This window comes from Rhineura floridana, chromosome 18 (assembly GCF_030035675.1).
Source record: "Rhineura floridana isolate rRhiFlo1 chromosome 18, rRhiFlo1.hap2, whole genome shotgun sequence".
Lineage (NCBI taxonomy): Eukaryota > Metazoa > Chordata > Lepidosauria > Squamata > Rhineuridae > Rhineura > Rhineura floridana.
The window spans coordinates 21033841-21057573 of NC_084497.1; the positions used below are offsets into that span (position 1 = coordinate 21033841).

The 23733-nt window shown below is 44.7% G+C and overlaps 1 protein-coding gene across 4 annotated transcripts in view; it reads left to right on the forward strand.

Annotated features, from left to right (window-relative positions):
- The first annotated feature begins 7886 nt into the window (after nt 1-7886).
- Nucleotides 7887-23733, forward strand: part of CLSTN1 (calsyntenin 1) — a 68041-nt gene continuing 52194 nt past the window's right edge. For all 4 annotated transcript variants that reach the window (XM_061600654.1, XM_061600656.1, XM_061600655.1 and 1 more), the window contains exon 1: nt 7887-8267. In XM_061600654.1, the coding sequence (XP_061456638.1) occupies nt 8195-8267 (73 nt within the window). In that variant the 5' untranslated portion in view covers nt 7887-8194. The remainder of the gene's footprint in view (nt 8268-23733) is intronic.

The following is a 23733-nucleotide window of genomic DNA, read 5'->3' on the forward strand; positions in this document are numbered from 1 at the left end:
CTTCATTTGCATCCCTTAACACAGTTCACAGAGATGATCAAAGAGGAAGAGATAAAGTTTCGAAAGGGGCAGGGGAGGGAGGGAAGGAGGGAGGGACAGGACTAATCACACACACACACACACAGAGAGAGAGAGAGAGAGAGAGAGAGAGATCACCCAATGACAGAATGAAAATGGAAATGGACTGCCTTCAAGTCGATCCAACTTATGGCAACCCTATGAATAGCGATTTCATGATAAGCGGTATTCAGAGGGGGTTTACCATTGCCTCCCTCTGAGGGTAGTCCTCCCCAGCCGGCTAGGGCCTGCTCAGCTTGCCACAGCTGCACAAGCCAGCCCCTTCCCTGTCCACAACTGCCAGCTGGGGGGCAACTGGACTCCTTGGGACTCTGCAGCTTGCCCACGGCTGTACAGTTGGTGGGGCACGTAACCCCTGAGCCACTCCCTGTGGGGGTGATCTTTAGCTGGCCCTTGACACCCAGGAGACACGAGCAGGGATTGGAACTCACAAACTCTGGTCTCCCAGCCACGCTGTCCTCCCCACTGTGCTATACCAGCTGTCAATGACAGAATAAGGCAACTTTAAAACATAAGGACAGATGGAGGAAGGAAGATAAGGAAAGGGAGACTTTTGAGCGTGGCACTTTTCTCTCTGTCCATTTTGCACTACAAACCCACAACAAGGCATTCTCCACTTCTTTTATCTTCTTATTCCAGCCAAATCTTCCTGGGGAGAGTTTAAAACTGTGCATGAGGTGTACACCAACCTATTGACTGGCAAGAGCAAAACAAATCCGGCTGTTTAGATTGTAATGAACGCGGCAGTTCGATTCCCCTTCAGGGAAGGGCTGTGGCTCAGGGGTGGATCACCTGCTTTGCGTGCAGAAGGTCCCAGGTTCAATCCTGGCCATCTCCAGGTAGGGCTAGGAATATCCCTTGTTTGAAACCCAGAGAGCTGATGCCACTGAATATAGGCAATACTGAGCGAAATAATAATAATAATAATAATAATTATTATTATTATTATTATTATTTTATTTATACCCTGCCCTTCCTTCCAGCAGGAGCCCAGGGCAGCAAACAGAAACACTAAAAACAGTTTAAAACATCATAAAAGCCTTTAAAATACATTAAAACAAAAAAACTTTTAAAACATTTTTTTAAAAGGGTTAAAAATATTAAAAGACATATTAAAAGCAATTCTAATACAGACACAGACTGGGATAGGTTTCAGCTTAAAAGGCTTTGTGGAAGAGGAAAGTCTTCAAAAGTCGCTGAAAAGATAGCAGAGGTGGCGCCTGCCTAATATTTAAGGGGATGGAAAGCAAAAAAAAAACGAAGCAAGGCAGATCAACAGTCCAATATAAAGAGAGGAAGCATCAGCTCTGTGAATAAATCTGGAACTGTCCATAAGCCTAAACCTGCAAAAGGCTTTGGTGAGTAGAAGGTTAGTGCCTGCTTGGATAGGATTTCGACACTGGAGGAAGATCTTTTTATTGTCCCCAAGCCTTTAAAAAACCTTTTGAAGACATTTAATTTGTTGTGTCTTTGTGCTTTGACAATGCTCGCTGTTGGTTATTGTTTTATGACTTTTATGTTTGATTGCAGTGTTTTTATCTTCTATCGTGAACCAGGCCCTAGGAGCACAAATGTGCTGAAGGTATGGGATGTAATGAAAGACCACCCCGCTCTCTATCCTCCATCCAGACAAAAAGAGGCACTCTCAGAGATCAAGGGTACAGTCAAGCCAGGCAAAGACAGTCAAGGAGTGTGCAAAGCATGATCCACTGAGCCAGTGGAGGGTGTGGCCTGGAGAGAGTGCCAAGGACCGGACAGGCCTGGAGCACCTCATTTGGTCCCCAGGATGAGGTTCTCCACCTCTGTTGTAAAGATTACAGCTGCTAGATAACAATGCATGCAAAATGCTTTAAACACTTGAGAAAGCGTATATTAAATGTCATGGTTGCTTTATGGTGTTATTCAATACTGACACCTAAACTCTGAAACCCCTTTACTAGGAAATCTAGCCTTGTGCTGCCCCTTCCACCGGCTTGCAGTGGGTTGTAGCCCACAGACTAGCAGATCCACTGAAATCAATGGACTGAAGGTAGTCATGTTCATGAATTTCAATGGGTCTACTCTGCATAGGACTAACGTTGGAGACAACACAAAGACTTTTTTAAAAAAGTTGTTTTAAGCTCCCTGTTTCGTTCTTGTGTAGTTTTAGTTTTTAATCTGTTGTCTCCTGAGCTTTTTTTTAAAATCTTTCATCTTGCAGTTTTAACTTGTATTATTGCTCACTTGAAATAAGCTGCCTTGAGCATTTGCAAGGGAAACTGGGCTATCCATGCTGTAAAGCAATCAATAGATCTGAATTATGTTTGGTTTGGTTGGTTCCTTCTTCTTTATCATCTCCTCCTCCTCCCATCTTTACTGCTAAACAGGGATGGAGCGGAACAACATCCTTTCTCTTTTGCTTTGTTTAAGGGGGGAAAAAGTCTTTGCTAGAGGGTGAGACTATTTGGGAGGACAGCTACAGGAAGTGATCTGTTATATAGATTTTTTTTTAAATGGTCTGCCTGGGGCCCGTCTGCCATTCCCCGTCGTAAGGAAGCATCATGTGACGAATTTAAAAATAAAACTCAAACTGGAAACAGTAACATGACATCCCAGAGGCTTCAAAGCGTATTCTGCATTTTTCTTTTGCACAGACAGGGAAATGGCTCGCAGGTGTGTGGGTGCTTGCGGAAAGGAAAAAAGATGATGAATAACGTTGCAGTGCTAAAAATCATCCTGGCCTGCTTGCATGGCGGCACCCCCTCAAAAAATGGGAAGGTGGATGTCTCTCTCCAGCTATCAAGCCTAATTGATTATCTCCCCCCAAAACCAATTGTGTCCCTTTTGCTTCTCATTAAAGAATTGTTACAGAAGAAGGGGAGACAAAGAGCTCATTTGCTAACAAGCCAGTTGTAGACACCTTAATTATTGCTGTGAGCAAGGTGGTGGCAGAGCATGAAAGAACAAGATGGTTTCTGTTAATACAGCCCAGGCTTCCATCTTAATAAAGATGCATTTTTGTTGCCTGACTCCGCAATGCATTTTGTCCCATCCCTTGTGCCAGGGGTTCCCAAACTGTAGTCCGTGAGCTTCATTTAGGTGGGTCCATCAAAACGCAATTAAAAATCATGCAGCATCTAGCGCGGCGCATTACGAGTGTTACTTACAGGTGGAAAAATCATTAAGTGTCTGCCAAGGGCCTCAGCAATTTTCAGGTGGTCCATGGAAACAAAACGTTGGGAACCACTTGCCTGATGCTATTACACCCCGTGAAGTCAGCTGGCCGTAGATTCAGACATGTATTCAGAGAGGGGGAACCTCTGGCCCTCCAGATGTTGTTGGGCTGCACCTCCCATTGGTCTTCACTATTGGCCACTATTGGTCACTTCACTATTGACTAGGGTTGATGGGAGATGTAGGCTGGATACACACCAGACATTTCAAGCACGTGGCTTCCCCCAAAGAACCCTGGGAACTGTACCTCGCAGAGCTGACAGTTCCTAGCATCCTTAACAAATTATATTTCCCAGGATTCTTTGAGGGAAGCCACGTGCTTTGAGATGTGCTTTGATTGTATGGGGTGTATGCACAATTGTTGACAAGCAGCCCTTATAAAGGAGGGTTGTGCTGGGAGATTCCGCGCCGTGAAACATTACACTTAGCTCTTGGAGTTCTCTCTCCCCCATCAATACCCCCTGCAACCCCTTAAAGAGTTTTGGAATGCAACTGTTATTTGTGATGATCTACATCCTTGCACGCCCCCTGTGTGCAGTCTGACACACAAGCCATGCGCAATGGACAGTGCATCACTTGCTGTGTGTTATTCTGCCTCCTCCCCTCCCCTCCCCTCCCGCCTTTCAATCGAGGCAAAACCCACGGGAGCACGCAAGGGCATGCAAAGTGGACAGCATTTCTGTGTGCGATATGCTCTTCCTTCCCTCCTCCATGACCTTTTCCAGACCTTCTGCAAAGGAGAGGAACGATCGCCTTTTAAAAATAAATAAATAAAATGAGAGCTTGACCTGCTAGAATGCAATGCAGCCTGAACTGAAATGTGAGGATTATTTCCAAGGAGAGCTGAAGGCCCCCTTTTCTTTGAAATTGCTGAATCTGCCAAATAAAATCAAATGAATAAAGCCAAGGGCTTAGAAGGGAGCAGGTGTGTAGTAGCAAATTCAGAAGTGCAGGGTCCCTTTATGATAGTCACAGCCACCACCACCTCCTTTTTTTGCTGCTGGGTTGAGAGTGAGATCCTTATTAATGCCTTCTCCCACAACAACAGACCCCCTTAGGAACCAATCAGCATGAAAGAGAAGAGAGTTGGCTACTGAGAAGAGTCTTCTCATTGGCTGACTCACCTCCTTTCACCCTGACTGGCTCCAATCAGCAGGAAAGGACAAGGAAGGGAGTTAGAAGACCCTTAACAGTGACCAACACACTCCCCTTTCATGCTTATTGGTTTGTAGGATGCTGGGACCCTGCTCCCAAAAAAGTAAGGGGTCTAAGAACCCCTGAGTCCCCAGACAACTACACCTCTGAAAGGGAGTCAGTAATGCAGGGGTCACTTTGGGTTTCATCTGCTAAAAGATGGAATGTGAAGTGAGCACTTCTCATGATGATTTCTCCCGCAACCATTCTGGATCATAGAAAGTCGGCTTATATTGAGTCAGACCACTGATCCATCTAACTCAGCATTGTCTACACTGTTTGGCAGCAGCGGATGTCCAGGGTTACAGGCAGTGATCTTTTCTAACTCTACCTGGGAATGCCAGGGATTGAACCTGGGATCTTCTGCATGCAAAGGAGGTGCTTTACCATTGAGCTATGACCCTCTCCCCACCTAGAAAGTGAGACAATTCCACATCTAAACCCACACACTTTTGCTGTAGCAAGCAACCCTGCCACTTCTTTAGACTTGTCAACTTTCGATGATGCCAATTCTGGTCCCTAGAGTGGGGCGGGCTCTTCTTAGGTCAGCAGATGCACCTGTGCAGGGTTCCATAAGCAAACTCCTGCTGGACCAGGCCAAAGGTCCATCTAGTCTAGCATCCTGTTCCCAAACAGATGCTCCAATTCAGGGGTATAGTCAGCCAGGGTCTCTGGGGGTCTTAGACCCCTTACTTTTTTGAGAGCAGGGTCCCAGCAGGATCCCTTTGTCTCCAGCCAATAAGCAGAAAAAGGGAGTGTGTTAGCCACTGAGAAGAGTCTTCTAACCCCCTTCCTTGTCCTTTCCTGCTGATTGAAGCCAATCAGAGTGAAAGGAGGCAAGTCAGCCACTGAGAAGGCTCTTCTCAGTAACCTACACACTCTCCTTTCATGTTCATAGAAGGTTGTATAATCTTAAAAGGGGGTGTAGCTATGCAAGGGCATGGCTGTGACTGTCATAAAGGGGTCCTGCACTTTTGAATTTGCCATTACACTGCTCTCCAATAGGAAGCCCTCAAACAGGACCTGAGAGCAGCAGCATTCTCCCCTCTTGTGATTCCCAGCTACTGGTACTCTGAGGTACATTGTTCCTGAACGGTGGTGGTTCTGTTTAACCATCAGAGGTTTTATTCTTACAGTTAAGCGGTATATTTGTTAATAGCCTCAGGCAAACTTATCCTCCATGACTTTGTGCAATTTTCTTTTAAAAAGCCATTTAAGTTAGTCAGCCTTTGTTACATCTTGTGGCGGTGAATTACTACGTTGAACCTCCTGCCAGTCAATGCATTTGGGTGATTAGGCATTCCAGAGTAGTTTGTATTTGCACAATCCAATCTATAAGACAGAAATGAAGATCCTATGGACATCTGCTGAGGATTAAAGCCCCTTTGACCTCAGTGGGACCTACGTTTGAGTATGTGGCCATATCTCAGAGACAGAGCATGTGGATTTCACGCAGTCCCAGGTTGTGGATTCCTAGATTCTTCATGTTCAGTTCCTTGGTTCTCCAGTGGGGGAGCATTTCAGAAATTGTCCTAGACTCCCTTACTTTCATTGTACTGCAACAACAAAAAGTTTTAAAAGGACCCTGGCACGAAACAACTGTATTAGAATTCATGAGCAAATATGACACTGTGGAACTTGGCTTAATGGAGATGTGGTCTAGTTCACAACAGAAACTTCCAGACAGATCACTGGGTTTGTTAGTGTAGCAAGAACATCAGAGGATCTACTGGCATTTTAAACCCTAACACGTTTATGAGCTTTCATATGGCATGAGCTGCTTTCATATGAACATAACAGCAGAGCTTGGGAAAGTTACTTTTTAAAACTACAACTCCCATCAGCCCCAGCCAGCATGGCCACTGGATTGGGCTGATGGGAGTTGTAGTTCAAAAAAGGAACTTTTCCAAGCTCTGCGGTAAGAGCCCTGCTGCTGGATGAAGCCAGTGGCCCATCGACTCCACTATACTGTCCTCACAGTGGCAAACCATTGTGGGAAGCCCGCAAGCAGGACCTGAGCGCAATAGCAACTCTCTCCCCACTCGTGATTCCCAGCAACTGGCATTCAGGGGCATCCCCCCCACCGACAGTGACGGCAGAACACAACCATAGTGGCTTGAACATTTGCATTTCTATCCTGCCCTTCCTCCCATCTTTATCAATAACATTTATATTAATGCTAATGAATATTAATTCTAATTAGTAATGCTAATTAATATCAATTGATATGCTTTAAGTTGGATTCCTGTGTGGAGCAGGAGGTGGGCCTTGATGGCCTTACAGGCCCCTTCCAGCTACACAGTTCTGTGACCGGTTGCAGCCAACTGTACATCTCTTTCGTTGCCAGTCCTCCTTTCCCTCCAGCTCAGTGGTGGCGTGGGAGAAAATGATGGGTTATGTTTTAGCTAAGTCCTACTCAGAGTGGACCCATTGGAATGAATGGACCTAACCTAGCCATGCCTATTCATTTCACTGAATCTACTCTGAGTAGGACTAGCATTGGCTATAATCCAGTTTCTCTTTTCAACCCTCCTTCCGTGGGGGCCCATACTAAGACCAAGATTAATTAATTAATTGCACCCAACAACGATGCAGCTCTTTCATTCTTACTTTTCCCTCTCTCCGGGGGGGGGGACAAAAAGGGATATATCCTTTCATCCCTCTGTTTCTTCCATACTCATAATATAAATCAATCAATCAATTAAATTGCGGCCAAGAACACGCCTTTTTCATTCCTTCTCAGCTTTTCTCTCTCTTCCTCCCTAGGGGGAAAATGGTTACTCCTTCCATCCGTCTGTTCCTTCCATACTAATAAACTCAATTAATAAATTAATGAATGCAATTGCAGCCAAGAACACGCCTCTTTCATTCCTCCTCATATTTTCTTTCTCTTCTCCTCCTCCGGGAGTGATGGCGGAAATGCTTTCCCCTTCTATTACTCCTTTCCTTTGTTAGGACCTAACACCTTCCATACAAATAAAATCAATCGATAATCGATCGATCAATTAAATTGCAGCCAAGAACGCTCCTTTTTCATTCCTTCTCTCTCTCTCTCCTCTCCCGTAGCGGGGGGAAATGCTTTCTCCTTCCATCCCTCCTTTCCTTCCATACTAATAAAATAAATTAATCTATCAATCGATCGATTAATTAAATTGCAGCCAAGAACGCGCCTCTTTCATTCCTCCTCTTCCTCCTCTCTCTCTCTCTTCCAGTTCCCAGGGGAAAATGGTTCCCCTCCCTTTAGACTGTTCCTTTATCCTCCTCCTCTTCTATTTCTTTTTGTGCTTCTCTGCCTTTCCTCCTTCACCCTCACCCATCCATCCACATGATGGTACCTTCTCCCACCCCTCTTTCCCTTCCCAGTTGGTTCCTCCTCCTCCTCTTCTCCCTCCTCCCTCCCCTGGCAACCGGCACGGGCGGGCCGAGCCGCCATCTTAGTTCTGTGGCAGCCGCGCCGGGGCTGGACGGGACTGACAGGAGAGCGGCTCCTTCTCCTCCTCCCCCTTGTAGTCGCCGTTCTCGGACCTTTTATTTATTTATCAAACATTCGTCATATTAATATCATTATCGGGGGGGCAGGGCGAAAGACAAGCCGTCCCCGCTTTCCTTCGGGTTCTCCCCCCCCTCCCGGGGGTCGGTTGGGGGGCGCCGGGCCGGTGGTGGTGGTGGAGAGGAGGCGGAGAAGCCGCCTTTTCCCGGCCTAGCTGAGATGCTGCTGTCGCCGCTGGCCCCCGCCTGCCTCCTGGCCGCGCTGCTCTGCGGGGGGATCCGCGCTGCCCGAGGTGAGGGACAAAATATATAATATATGGATGAAGCAAATTTGAAAATAGCGGGGTGGGGTGGTCCGGGCAGGGGATTTAATTTCCCCTCTCCAGTTAGTCTGATAGGATGGCAATACCCTTAACATTTATTGACTGCAATTTGCCGCCTGTATGTTGTGAGGAGACGTTCTGGAGCGAATTGGGTTCCCTTTTTGCAATGAGACTGTTATTGATGGGTTTGGTTTGTCGTGCCTTGCTGCATTTGTCGTAGGAGAACATTCTTGAGCCCTTGTTGCAATGTGCAATACAATGATGATTACAGGATGCGGTATCCTAATGATGATTTGTTTGTTTGTCGTGTCTTCGTTGCGTTTGTCGTAGGAGAACGTTCTTAAGCCCTTGTTGCAATATGCAATATAATGATGATTACAAGATGAAATATTATAATGATGATTTGTTTATTTATCGTGTTTTTGCTGCATTTGTAGTAGGAGAACATTCTTAAGCCTGTTGGGCCCCATACGCTGCAATATGCAACATAATGCTTAGTATACAGTATTATGGTAACAATTTGTTGATCGTGTCTATGCTGCATTTGTAGGAGAACATTCTTATGATGATGAGTACACTATGCAATATTATAGTAATGCTGATTTATTTATTTTATGTTGCATTCCTGTTAAAAGACATTCTTAAGCATATTGGGTCCCTTAATGGACTGTCTTATGATGATTATTTTATTTCTTGTATTATACTGCATTTGTATTGGGAGATGTTCTTAAAGCGTATTGGGTCTCTTTCTTATAATGTGCAATATCATAATGTTGCATAATACTTTATTTTTTGCATTTATTTCATAATGTTATATATAATAATTATAGTATGATTTCAGACGTGTGTGTTTTAGCTATCCTATAATCACTTACCTGGGAGTAAGCCCTATGGAAATCAGTGCAACTTACTTTTGAGTGGATATGTATAGGATTACTGTTAGGTGTGTGTGATTTATAATATATGACGTATTACCATGTGTGTGCATAATAATGATGTATTACTGTATGTACACATTGTGGTGTATCATGATATACACACACACAGTACAATGTATATAAATATATCTATAATGTATCTACCAGTATACACATTAACAATACATCTCTTTATATTTTAATATTATTTTCTTTATTAACAATGATATAGCCTTTCTATATTATAATTTGTTACAGTAATACTGTAACCTATTCATAATGCTATATGTAACCTTCCATAGCTGTTTAATACTATTAATTAAAGATTTTATACTCCAATCTTCAGCCACAGATATATTAATACTATTCCACCATTTACCTAGATGTAATTTTTACAGCCTCCCCTCCCATCTCCTGTGTTTCTTGTGGTGGGGGCATCATCCTGTCTCCCACCTCATAGCAACACCCTAATCACTCCCCCTCCCCTCAGAGCAGAATGCCTCCCCCTCTTTTTACACGTTTGTTTTTTAATTATAAGTCATGTAAGAAACACCAACACCATTGGCAGTAAGTCCCTATGCCACATGCAAGGATATCACACTTGGGCTCAGTCGTGTCTGTTTCGCTCTCTTTCCCAAGCCCACACAGACTCTTGGGCACTTGCTTTTCAGACTTCCTCCTCCCCCCTCCAAACTCCTCTGTGCCACTCTTCCCTCCCCCTTCATGATGCGTTCCCCCCGCCCCTAACCAACACCTTCCTGACCATTGAATTCTTACCCGATTCTGCTGCCCCCCTCCTTTCATGGGCATCTCTGTGTATGTAACCTGTGCCTGTTCTCCCTATGCTAGTTTCCCATAGCCTTCTCCTGGGGGGGGGGGGCTGTACTCCCTGCACTTTTCCCCCTTCAAGTGTCCACCACCCCACTGTGCTCATTCGCTATTCATTCTAATTCCCCCCCTCCCAAAAAAATCTTGCATCCAAATGTATATTCAGGATCAGCATTGTCCTTTTTATATTCTGCTTCAGAAGAGTTGTGAGGGGTCTACTCTCCTCCCCAAATTGGCTTTTTAGTTCTCTGTATTTTTTTTTTTAAAAAAACTTTCCTTGATATGTCCTGGGGGAGCCTCCTTTCCTCCCCAGTGATGACTAACCTCCTCTTCTACTCCTTCCTCTACGCTGGTTTTAAACAAACCTGGAGAGGTGCCTGTGTTTGAAGGGCTTGCTCCCCTCTTCCCCCAATAACCTATCAAAGGAATTGCTTTTCCCCAGATAACTTTGGAGGTTTGGTTCATACAAGGACATCTTTTTCTCGGAGGACGGGTGCCAAGCAAGTTTGCTCCCCCTACCCTTTTGCTCTTTTAAAGGGATAAATCTCCTTTCTGGTGGTGGTGCTTGGGGGGGGGGCGTTGAGTACAACCCTTACTGCATTTCCTCTCTCAGGGAAGGGTGTGTGTGGCCTTTCTCGCTTTTGCAGGGGTTTAAATTTAATAACTAACACCCCATGCTAATCCATCTCTGGGGTTAAATCTGCCTCTTCCAACTCTCCTCCAGTGCCGAATGCCACTTTCATACTCCCGCATGCTCTGTGCCTTACGTTCCTCTGCCGGTGCCTATATGTTAAGCTCTTCCCCTATAGGGATTTCACTCGCCATAATCGCTTTCCCCAAATCAGATGCCCTCTTGTCCTATAGATAAAGGTAAATGGAGTGGGGTGGGGAATGAAGGACGTTGCAGAGCAAGGGGTTTCTTATCCCTTCAGGTCTGTACAGGTGGTGCCTTGCGGAGCAGATGGAGGAGGGCCAAGTGTCCTTTCTACAAGGTGACAGAAAGGTGTCCTCCATATATGGAGGAGGGAGGGGGGATGGCGCTGCTGTCAGTCAGAGATGCTGTAGAGGGCAGGAAATAATGTTTGCATGGCACCTGCTTTATGTTTTGGTTTGGTGCCGTTCCCCCCTTCTCCTTTTTCACTGGGGAGAAGAAAGTTCCCTTGCACTGCCTGGTCATGTTATTTGAAAATGGAGACCTGTTTGTCTGCTTACCGTGCCCCTCCCCAACAAAGACTTTCTCTCTCCCTTCTCCCTCTTCTCCTCCAGCAAAAGCTTGAAGCTGTGCTTGGCCCGGCCAGGCTGATGCCTGCGAAGTGTTTTTCTCCTGGAGTGGAAGGCCAGCCGGGCCCGTGTCCTCTGCTGCCCACTTTGGTTCATAGTCTGGGTTAGCAGCGAGGAATGGAATGTGTGGGGTATAATGGTGCTGCTTGTCTGTGTGTGTGGTGGGGGGGGGGGGAGGCACCCTGAAGCAGCAGCTATACATGCACACACACTTTCTTTGTTTTTGTTATGTAAATCATTTCTCACACGTCCTCTCCCCAAATTGTTTCTAGCGAGGCTTCTGTTTGATAAGAGAGGGATCTTTACTTGCTGCAAGGAAAGTTACACTTTACAAATGTGATGGGGATTAACCATCTTGCCTGGTGTAAATACTGCCTGTCTCTAGGTGTGCAAAAGTTCTCTCTCTCTCTCTCTCTCTCTCTCTCTCTCTCTCTCTCTCTCTCTCTCTCTCTCTCTCTCTCCTCTCTTCTCTCTCTCTCTCTCTCTCTCTCTCTCTCTCTCTCTCTCTCTCTCTCTCTATCACTCTCTCTCTCTCTCTCTCTCTCCTCTCTCTCTCTCTCTCCTCTCTCTCTCTCTCTCTCTCTCTCTCTCTCTCTCTCTCTCTCTCATCTCTCTCTCTCTCTCTCTCTCTCTCTCTCTCTCCTCTCTCTCTCTCTCTCTCTCTCTCTCTCTCTCTCCTCTCTCTCTCTCTCTCTCTCTCTCTCTCTCTCTCTCTCTCTCTCATCTCTCTCTCTCTCTCTCTCTCTCATCTCTCTCTCTCTTCTCTCTCTCTCTCTCTCTCTCTCTCTGTATGCTGAGAGTCCATTCCCCCTTTTCCAACAGTGATGGAATTTTAGCTGATGTACTTGCTTTTTGATAGTCAGCTATGAATAGACGCAGGGAATCAGATACCTTATTGAATCCCTGGGAACCTTAACCATTACAATTTCATCAAGAATGCTTTAGGGTGTTCTTGAAGCAAACATGATCCTTCCTGCGCCTTTTAAAGCCGCTGTAACCTTTTGAAACTCGGAATCCTTTTGTATATCGCTGGACCTTGAGCTTGGAAGGGACGCATTGCAGATTATGTGTCTGGGGGTTGCAAATGCTGTTTTCCTTGAATGTGGTGCCTGTGCTCAAGAAAGCAAACAAACCCAGGAAGCTTTGTGAGGGGCCGTAATTGCTTTTTAAATTGTGTGCCTTTTAAAAATGGATTTATAGGGTTGTATCCAGCTAAGTCCTACTCAGAGTAGATTCATTTGCTGCCCTGGGCTCCCTTTGAGAGGAAAGACAGGATATAAAATTTAATAATAATAATTGAAATTGATGGGCTTAAGTTAAACATGTCCATTAATGTCAGTGGGTCTACTCTGAGTAGGACTAATATAGGATACAACCCACTGATGTTAAAATGATTTATTTTCAGGGTGGCACATGTGATGTTAGGATACTGAGATGTAGTTTTGCAAATGAGAGCTGAACCTTTCAGTTACCTGGGGTAAACATTTAATTTTTCACTCTAATGGATTCATGGGAAAATAGTGGACTCATTGAAATTAATGGCCACGACCAGCTTAACTTTGCTCATTTCAGTGGGCCTACTCTGAGTAGAGCTTGGTTGGATACAACCCAGTGGGTAATTTTCTTAAAATGTCATTCCTTGTAACCATTTCCACAGGAGCTGCTGTGTAAGTCTGTTGCAGCAAACAGAACAATAAGTATTTTGTGGTATCTTGAAAGATTTAGGGAAGAGTGCTGTTGCACTCAGGTTCGGCTTTGGGGCTTCATCTGGGTGGCCACTGTGAGAACAGGATGCTAGACTAAGATGGGTCTTCAGCCTGATCCAGCAGCCAGGCTCTTCTTTTGTTCTTACTTAACACATTTATTATGGCATAAGCTTCATCTTCCTCACGTTCTTTGTGTCTGGTTGGCAGCAGAGCCCACGTCCACTCCGTATTTTCCCCAACCAAAACTTAATTCAAAGAGGAGCACTTCTTCCTGTGACAGTCTTGCATGCATTTAATTATGCCTCCATCTTTGTTTGTAGCAGCACTAGAACAGGGCCCTCCATTAAAGGTTATGGATGTAATAAAGGTGAAGACAAATTCCAGAAAAGCAGTTATGGAAGGATGAATAGGGCTCAAGACAAATGACCTTAGACTGAGCATCCGTACCCCAGAAAAACATTCTCTAATGATGCCATACACACATGATCACTCCTGTTGTGTTAATTAGGAATAACAGGGCTAATAAAGGGTCACTGAAAATTGGTAACCATTTCCAACTGATAGGGAAGTATTATTATTTAATAATAATTTATATGCCACTTTTCCATATAAATATGCTCAAAGCAGCTCTCCAGAGAACCAAAATGCAAATTGCTACATCAATAGCCATTAAATTCCAAATAACGTCAAAAGATAACAATCCAACAAATAAACTTGATTGAAAATTATACAACAATAAACATATTTTTTTAAACTATGCATGTTTACCTGGGAATAATTCCTGCTGAGTTCAGTGGGCGTTACTCCTAAGACTAGCTGAGCTGGCTTGGAATCTTTCTGCAGCTGGTTAGAAAAACCCATTTTTAAACACATTGATTATGAAAGCTAAGGGCTGTCAAGGGGGAAATGGAATGCAGCATTGCTCCCCACAGACAACCAAGAATTGCTTCCAGCAAAGAAAAGTATTATAAATATAAGAGAGTTGATTCAGGTGGTCAGTGTGCCAGATACAATTAGCATAGGTGTATGTGGGCAAGTCACCTGGGATTTGGTGTTGATTTTTTTGCCTGGCTCTTTGCCCTTCTGCAGATACGTCTCTTGATGCTACAGTGTCCTTTATCTGAACCAGACAAGAAAACAAAACTCAGTTTCTAAAGGGTTGACTTACATCTGCATGTTTTTGAGAGCAAGTGGGAGTTATTTTGCTGTTAAAATGTAAACATTTTCCTATGGCTTATTATACGTACTTGAAATAGAATGCAGTTGCTAAATTATTGCAGCCTGACTTTTCATGTGTGCAGATGACCGTTGCCTTTCTCAGTTGGTTGTGCTATTTTATGCAAGCCCAGAAGTGCTGGAAACACTCTTGCTACAAAGAGATTTGAGGCTGTGCAGGATATTGGGTGACAGCCGCTTCTGGTCCAACATTTAGCATCCTTTGGTTCATTGCCGTCTTCTTCTGGAGGTCAGTGCCTGGAGGGTCCCTGATACTTCAGAAGGATACTCGGGAAGGGCTTTAAGTTAGTGGCAGAGCAGCTGTTTTGCACGCAGAAGGTCCCAGGTTCACTCCACAGCATTTCCAGGTAGGGCTGGGAGAGACTCCTGCCTGAAACTTTGGAGAGCTGCCGCCTGTCAGCATAGACAGTATTGAGCTAGATGATCCAATGGTCTGACTCGATTATAAGGCACTTTTCTATGAATTTTGGTTTTGGAGGTTTCCTTGGCTTACTGAAAGCCAAAGAGGCTAATTCATATTGTACTCAGGCCTTAGTTTCTCTGGTATATTTCTAGCTATGTCCAGGCATGCTGTGGCAGGGGTGGGACACCTGTGGCTCTCCAGATGTCGCAGAACTACAACTCCCATCGTCCCTGGCTGTTGGCCATGCCTGCTGGGCCTGATGGGAGCTGTAGTTCAAAAACACCTGGAGGGTTAAAGGTTCCCCACACCTATGCTATGGATCTGTGTGTGTTGTTTTAAATCCTAGGAACTAGCTACATGGGACTAGCGAACAGTTTGTGGCTTCCCATCCTGCAAGGATGGGTTTTTGTTGGTGCTGCTGCTGCTGCTTTTTTATATTGTATATGAGCCTTTCCCAATTTGGCGCCCTCCAGATGTTTTGGACTACAACTCCCATGAGCCCCAACCAGATGAGAGTTGTAGTCCAAAACATCTGGAGGGCGCCAAGTTGTGAAAGGCTGTACCTCCCCCAAGAGCTTCCATTTTGGGATTCAGCAACGCTTTTCTCTTTCTGGTGTCTTGTTGGAAAAAGGTTGTGAAGCCTTGGCTGCTGGAGCTAAACTATTGGCAGGGCCTGTGCACTCTTAAGAACAGACAACGCTTCTCACTGTTAGCTGCTTTGTGGTGATGAAAGCAGCTCTACTCAGGTTTTAGTTCTTTTGTTTCTGCTCTTTCACTCCTTAACGTTTTTTAGCACAGCAGGGACACTGCAGGAGAATGCTTTTGTTTGGCCTGGGAAACTTTCCTTAAACTGCACTTTAAAGGGGACAATCTCCAGTGTTTGTGTTGATGTTTTTAAATCTGTGTGGTTTATAACAGATGCTACTGGAGGTTGCTGATTCGTAGGGTCGCCATAAGTCATAATCGACTTGAAGATATATAACAACAAACTGCATAGGTAGCATATAAGAAAGTTGTTGCATGATTCTGCCCCTCATGAAGGCTTACAATACAGAGCCCAGACAACCTTTTATATAGCCTAGTGCAAAGCAATTTTTTTTTTACCTATGTAAAGTCAGGATCATTCAGACCATGGTATTTCCGATCTCTATGTATGGATGTGAAAGTTGGACAGTGAAAAAAGCTGATAAGAGAAAAATCAGCTCACTTGAAATGTGGTGTCGGAGGAGAGCTTTGAGCATACCATGGACTGCGAAAAAGACAAATAATTGGGTGTTAGAACAAATTAAACCAGAACTGTCACTAGAAGCTAAAATGATGAAACTGAGGTTATCATACTTTGGACACATCATGAGAAGACATGATTCACTAGGAAAGACAATAATGCTGGGAAAAACAGCAGGGAGTAGAAAAAGAGGAAGGCCAAACAAGAGATGGATTGATTCCATAAAGGAAGCCACAGACCTGAATTACAAGATCTGAACAGTGTGGTTCATGACAGATGCTCTTGGAGGTCACTGATTCATAGGGTCGCCATAAGTCGTAGACTTGGAGGCACAGAACAACAACAAAATGCCTAGTCATATGGGGGTGGGGAAGGAAATGAACTCTCAAAATTGCTGCTTGGTCTCCTGGCAGGGATTTTTACTCACTATGGGTGACTGAGCAAACGGGTCTTGGATTGTTTCCATGGTTATGTAATAAGATGTCCCTTAATTCGGTCTTATAAGTTAATTACTTAAACTTTTTAATTAAATTATTTTTGATGTTCAGTTATAAGCAATGAGGTACGAAACATCAGGCTTCACAATAACCATTCATACAGAAAGAAAAGAAAGGGAGGAATAGGTGTTTTGTGTGGGATGCTTACTGGTGATGAAGAAAGATAATGAAATTACACTTTAGGATTATTTTACATTCAGTAGAAGGAATGCACAAGTGAGCTTGCATTACTCTGGCTGCTGCATTCAGAGTTAGGGCTCCTTGGAGACTTGCAAATTAGGTTGGGCTCTTCAGCTGTTGCTGATTCATATTGAGGTACCAGTGTCTTATTTTTAAGATATCACAGATTGGGGCCATAAAACTAGTCTACTAGCGCTGCCCAGGAAGTCATTGTTGACCGAACAATTTCTGTGGTTTCTGTTGGTGGCTTGTTTCCTAGTCCAAACCGCAAACACTTTTTATTGCCACTGCCTTGCATGCCTGAGGATTCCGTTGCCTCAGCCTCCCAACTTTCTTCACCAGTGCCTGGGGTGGGGATCTTCAGGCCTGGAGGCCAAATACTGCCCCCCCAGGCCTCTCTGTCTAGCCCTCGGGACTCTCCCAGGCCACACCTCTCATAGTCCCGGCTCGAGTGCTTACGATTGGCTGGAACATGTTCTTGAACTGCGATGATGCCTCTTGCTTGACAGGATGGAGGGGTGTGTGAGAGAGAAATTGCTAACTTTTATATGGCTGGAATGTGGTCTACTCTTACAAAGGTAAGAGTCACATCCATGGCTGCACCCATTGTTGGTAGGTGGATCCTGCCACATTGCCCATGAGAGAATGTGGTCCTCTGATTGAAAAAGGTTCCCTACCCCGAGTCTTACAAGAGCCCTGATGTTTAGCTAATGGACTAGTTTGTATTGTCTGCAGAATTTTTGATTGCTCCCCCCTAAAGCTGACAGGTCGTCATCATAATGGATTATATGTATGCCACCTTTCCGTAGCATTCGATGCTTAAGGCGGCTCGCAGCATGGAAAAAGTTACGTAATCCACTCAGTTACAAAACAAAACTTAAATAAACAGCAAGCTAATGAAAACATCTAATTAAACATACAGTAAAATGAAACGCTTCCCTTACAGGTCATAATAAAGTCCAACAGTAATATACAGAAATATAATCCCAATAACGGCAAAAATAACTGACCTCCAGAGTTAACTTTGGGCCCCAATCAGTGTGCCTAAGTAACACCCCACTGCCCAGATTGTCTCTGGCGCCTCCAGATGGGTGTAGATTTTATAGCAGGACCCTGCCCTGATGGAATTTAGGAACCTTTAAGGACAGCAGAAAAGCCTGTTTGCTGGATCAGGCCTTTGGCCGATCTTGTCTAGCATCCGGTTTCCCACAGTGGCCAATCGGGGGGCTTCAGGAGCCCCACAGCAGGGCACTAAGGTTACAGCCTTCCCTCAGTGTTCCTCATAAGAGCGTAAGAAGAGTCTGGCTACTGGATCAGGCCAGTGACCCTTCCAGTCCAGCATCCCTGTTCGCGCAGCAGTCAACCAGATGCTTATGGGAAGCCCGCAAGCAGAGCCTGGCTTTGTCCATGCAAAGTTTGGAAGGCCTGCAGGGACCTATTGCAGTTGACCGGATCAGGCGGTGGATGTACCTGGCCAGGCAGATTGGACGAACTGCTCAGAAGCGCTGTGACAGCAGATGTAAAAATGCTGAGAGGTAGAGATCTGTATCCCTGTTCAGGGCGGATGTCAGCTGGTCTTTTATCCATGCCGTTGTTCTCTGAGCCAAATGTTAATAGTGGTAGGAGGAGCCTTCTAGCTAACTTGAGCAGTGGTCTAATCCTGTATTCTAGGGTGTGTGGAGGCACTGCTTTGCCGTGCACCCCTGTTCCCCATAAAGCTGAGGTGATGTTGCGAAGGCAGCTCAGTCAAGAAGCATCAGAGCAATTTTAAGCTGCTTGGGCAGAATTGTGTTGGTCTTGATCTTCTTGGCTTGCATTTGCTGCTGTTGCTAAAACAGCATCTAAAAAAAAAGGAATAGGATTGTAAACTAAAGATGGAGGCAAGATTGGGGCAGTAGAATTTAACAAAATAACGTGCGCGTGTGTGCGCGTGCGTGTGCGTGCCCCACTTTTCAGCCAAGATTGGCTCCCACAGCGGCTGATGATTACAACCCATCTCAGAAATTTAAATGATAAAAGAACTAAGTGAGAGGTATGTATAGCAGTGTCCTAGTTCCTGGAGCAGGGTTGGGAACCTTGGGCCCTTTGGATGTCCTTGGACTGCAGCTCCTATCCGCCTTGACTGTTGGCCCTGCTGGCTGGGGCTGATGGGAGTTGTAGTTCAACAGCTTCTGGAAGGCTAAAGAGGCTGATCAATCAGTTTGGTCTAGGACTTGGGAGACCCAGTTTGAAATTGCTCTTGAGCCCTAAAACTCTCTAGGTGACCTTGAGCCAGCCACACACAGTTAGTCTAACTCCCCCCACTGCATTGTTGATAAGGATAAAATTGGGGTGGTGGTGGAGGGAGAAGAACCATGTATACAACCCTGAGTTCCTTGGAGAAAGGGGCTCCAGGCTCTTCTTCCCCCCGCCGCCAAAAAAGGGGGGTGGGCAATCTGCAGGCCGGATTCAGCCCCATTGTCATTCTATGCACCAATATCTTCTGAAGCTGTTCCCTTCTTCTGCCTCATCAGAGTTACTTCCTGGCTGTTTAAAGTGTTTTTAGGAAAGTAGGAAGCTGCCTTATACGGTCTCAGACCCTTGATTCGCCTTGCTCAGTATTGTCTACCCTGGCTGGCAGTGGCTCTCCAGAGTTTCAGGCAGGATTCCCTCCCAGCCCTACTTGGAGATGCCTTTGGGGATTGAACCAGGGGTCTCCTGCATTCAAAGCAGGTGCTCTTTGAAAGGGACAGTATTTGCCTTCATAAAAATGCATATGTGTATTTAGGTGTCCCCCCCGCCCCTGAGAACAAAATTGATAGGTTTCTGCTCTATCTGTCTAGCACATTAAAGATGGAAAGGAGTTTATTTGCCGCCTACCTTTTGGTCTGCTTAGCAAGGTGTTAATGGGAGTAGGGATCCAGGAAGGCCTGACCTTCTAAAGGAGGCAATACGGGAGGAAGATAGTGATAGTTTGACAGAGCCAGAGCCAGTGCCTGGCTTAGGACCTGTAAACTGCTGTCGGATTATCTCTTGCGTATTGATAAATCAACCAGTGGGAGTGAAACAACATACGTTGATTGCTAGTAAAAACCAGCATTCCAGTCTGCTTGACCCCGTGGAAGCCATCCAGTATTTCTCCTAATCGATAAGAGGTTTTACCTTTCCAAAGGAGCTGCATTAGCCTTCTTTTAAAAAAAAGGAAGACAAAGGCTCATATTCTTTTCAGTGTGCCAAAACCAAATTGGGTGATGTGATCACTTTCCCCACCTGCACTGCCAAAGATGTCATTAAAATCTTAATTGCAGAACATAAAGCCATCTCATGCCCTGCAGGGATCTTGTTTATTTATTTGCTTTAATCTCCCGGATCTGTTTTGGTAGGAAAAGCTGCAGTATTTCACCTGGCACATCACATTAAGGACATCTTTATTATCCCTTCAGAAGGGGACACTGTGCCGGTTACTGGAGTTGGTTAATGTAAGGCGCTCTGTGTCTGAGAAAATGGTGGAGCCGGAGGGGGGGCAGGGAACCATGCCCTGCACACCATATAGAAATAGTTTATCATCTTTACAGATAAATGATGTCTCTTGACGTATGCTAGAGCTTTGTCTTCACTTCGTCCCTGCAAGCACATTGCAAGGGGATGTACAGGGGGAGGTCTGTCACTCAGTGGCAGAGCACCTCTTTGCATGTAGAAGGTCCCAGGTTCAGTCCCCGGCATCTCCAGGCACGGTTAGGGAAAGACTCCCTGTCTCTGAAACCTTAGAGAGCCAATGCCAGTCAGCGCTGACAATATTGAACTTGATGGCCCAGTTGCCTGACTTGGTATAAGGTAGATTCCTATGCTCCTAATGCCTTAAAGGAAAAGCCATATCTCAGTGGTAGGACATCTTAATTGCATGCGGAAGGTCCCAGGTTCAATTTCTGGCATCTGCAGATAGGGCAGGGAATGTCCCCGGTGCGAAACTTTGGAGAGCTGCTGCTAATCAGTGTGGACAATACAGAGCTAGATGGACCAGTGGTCTGACTTGGTATACGGCAGCTTCCTGGGTTCTTATGCTCAGTAGGAGCTGTTCCATTATCTGTTAAATTCTCTGCCACGGGAGGTTTTCAAGAGTTCAAGCCATTGTTGAGAATGCTGAAAGATGCTTGTATTTTGATTGGCTTGTAGTGGGCTGAGATTGCATGAGCAGCTTCTGAGAATTCTTGCTCTGTGTGTGTGTGTTTAAAAAATACTTTATAGTCTTAATAGACAATAATTCTTGTTCTTCGGCTCATAGAGTACCCAGAACAGTTTATAATTTTTTTTTTTTTTTAAAAACTCTACAAAATAATATCAGTACAAATTTTAAAACTGTGCATTCTGAAAACCGATCAAATAAAAAATTCAAAGTGGCTGCAGGTACTACACATGAATAACCTGTTGAAGCAAACAGGTTTTCAGTTCCTGTGTCAAAAGATAGACTGACACACCTGCACTGGGTGGTCTAAAGTTACAGTGGAACAAGTTGCTGAAGGTTCAAAAACAAGGAGGCAAGTAACACACACTGGGTTATCTCCAATTACGCTTTACCCAGAGAAGATCCATTTGGATGAATGGACCTAAGTTAGCCGTGTCCATTAATTTTAATGGGTCTGCTTTGAGTCAGGCTAACAATGGATTCATCACGTTGTTTTCTTCCAAGCCTATCCACTGAAGCTTGTTCAGAATATTCTCTGGTATTAACATATTTCTTAATATTCCTATATTTTTTCCACCAGTCAGTTTGTTGGGGCACCAGTGGGTGTTCTGTAAGACAAATCTGACACAAAATACAATTGACTGCAAAACTCTTTTTATAAAAAGCAATGAAATGGTAAAAACAACAAACCATAGCAGTTCATAAATTAGAAAAGCGCATGGATTGTATCCAATGCTAGTTGTACTCAGAGTAGACCCATGGAAATGAATTCACATGACTAACTTTAAAATGGAAATGGACTGCCTTCAAGTCGATCCTGACTTATGGTGACCCTATGAATAGGGTTTTCCTGGTAAGCAGTATCCAGTGAGCTTCATGGCTGTGTGGGGATTTGAACCCTGGTCTCCCAGGTCGTAGTCCAACATTCTAACCACTACATCACACTTAGGGCCCATTAATTTCAGTAGATCTGCTCTGAGTACAGCTTAATTGGATACAACCACGTGTGTGTGTATATGGGAGCAGCACTCAATCCACACCAAATGTTTCTACATTTGAGGGCACTTTTTTCAGAATAGATACAACACATTGAGTAGCGGGGCCACAGCATAGTAAAGTCTCAAGTTTTAGACAAAGAAACGTCTTCACTTTCGCTCCTCCTCCCCCAACTTTACAAGTATCCAGGCTTAAGGAGGAGCCCTGTGTAACTTAAAAGCTTGCACGATACATCTTGAGCACGGGCTGAACGTGGGTCCAGTATAACTACGGGAGCATCAACTCCTGTAGGAACTAACCCTGAACCTTTAGCTCTGTTGGAAAAACCTTGCTCTGGATCCCTTTTCCTTGAGAAATTAAATATTCTGTGATCTCTGGTCTTGGAGTGGATGTGTGATCTCTGCTGTTGCCTTTAATTCTTGATTTCTCCTAGCTTGTTTGCTGTTATTTCTGTGGCTGTATGCCACCTTTTAAAGTACAGATTAGCCTGCTTCTCCACGGATTCCTACGTTAGCCATTTGTGAGACACTAGTAACCAGAGAAGGAAAGAATGGCCAGCTTCCAGTTCACAAAAATTTGCCGTCCTGGTCGCTTGGTTGTAATTCTAACTCATCCCAGGCAACTAGATGAGTGAATGTTCATAAGCCTGCTGTACACAGCCTTCAGTGTTTTTAAAAGACCTGTGATGGGTACATTTTAAAATAAAATATACCTTTCCTTAGCCTGGTTCTCAGGAAACTGGTTATTACAAACTCTTCGTAGAAGTCATGTGGGCTTGTTTCTCTCCTTTCTAAATACTTCTTGAAGAATAAAGCCAGGCTTTTCATCAGTCAGGGTTTTGAATCTACTTTCAACATTTGTCAACTCCAAATGAAAAGTCAGTGTTAGGCTGCAGCGGCTTGTGTGTCAGAGAAGAGTCTTTTCCTCGGATGGATTAAATGTGAGTTAGGGTGTAACGCTGTCGTTCTTTATCATGGGATTTGCAGCCAATTCCAGTGGGGCCTCTTGTAGGTAGGGCAGAATATTGTGTTTCAAGCAAACCAACAGAACTTATCCTGGCTTATGTGACAGGAGATTAACAGCAGTTAAGTGACTTTGGTTGATGTCTTTTGAGACAGAGCCTGCCTTTAGTTCTGTGTTCTTGTTTCAACAGCTTCTGTCTATGTTGGAAGAAGCTTTGGGGAGAATGCAAGCAGTGAAATACTTAAATAGATTCTCCAAACTTGCTTACAAAAATTCAAATTTATTTTGGCCTCATCTGATTTTCCCCCGTCTCTCCAGTGTAGCCCAGTTATGCATACTGGGACTTTTGCAATGCAGCTAAGGCTTAACAGGATTGAAACTTGGCAAATGGGTTAGTTTGGTTCATCTTCGGCAATTCAGGGCACAACTGTCCCTGCCCCCCTTGAGAGATCAGCATAAGGCTTAGCAGAGTTCACTTGCCTTTCTCTTCAACCCTGGCTGGTCCTTGGCACATGCATTATTATTTTTAATTCATTTATTTCATTTATTAATCACTTCCCATGAGGCATCTTGAAGCGATTTACAATAAAAGAACATACATAAAGCAGTTACATAACATGAAAACAGCACACACATAAATCAATTCAAATCCAAGACAGACACCAGCTGGGATAAAGTTTTTTTAGAAGGCTTATTGAAAGAGGAATGTTTTTTGCAGGCACCGAAAAAACAGTAGAGAAAGCACCTGTCTGATATGCAGTGGAAGGGAGTTCCAAAAGGTTGGTGCCACCACACTAAAGGCCCTATTCTGTCATCGTGAGGAAGGGACTGCCTGATAGGACGGTATCTAAGAACATAAGAAGAGCCTGCTGGATTAGGCCAGTGGCCCGTCTAGTCCAGCATCCTGTTTTCGCAGTGGCCAGCCAGATGCCCATGGGAAGCCTGCAGGCAGGACCCGAGTACAAGAGCACTGTCCCCTCCTGCGATTTCCAACTACTGATACTCAGAAGCATCCTGCCTCTGAGTGGTGGCAGAGCACAGC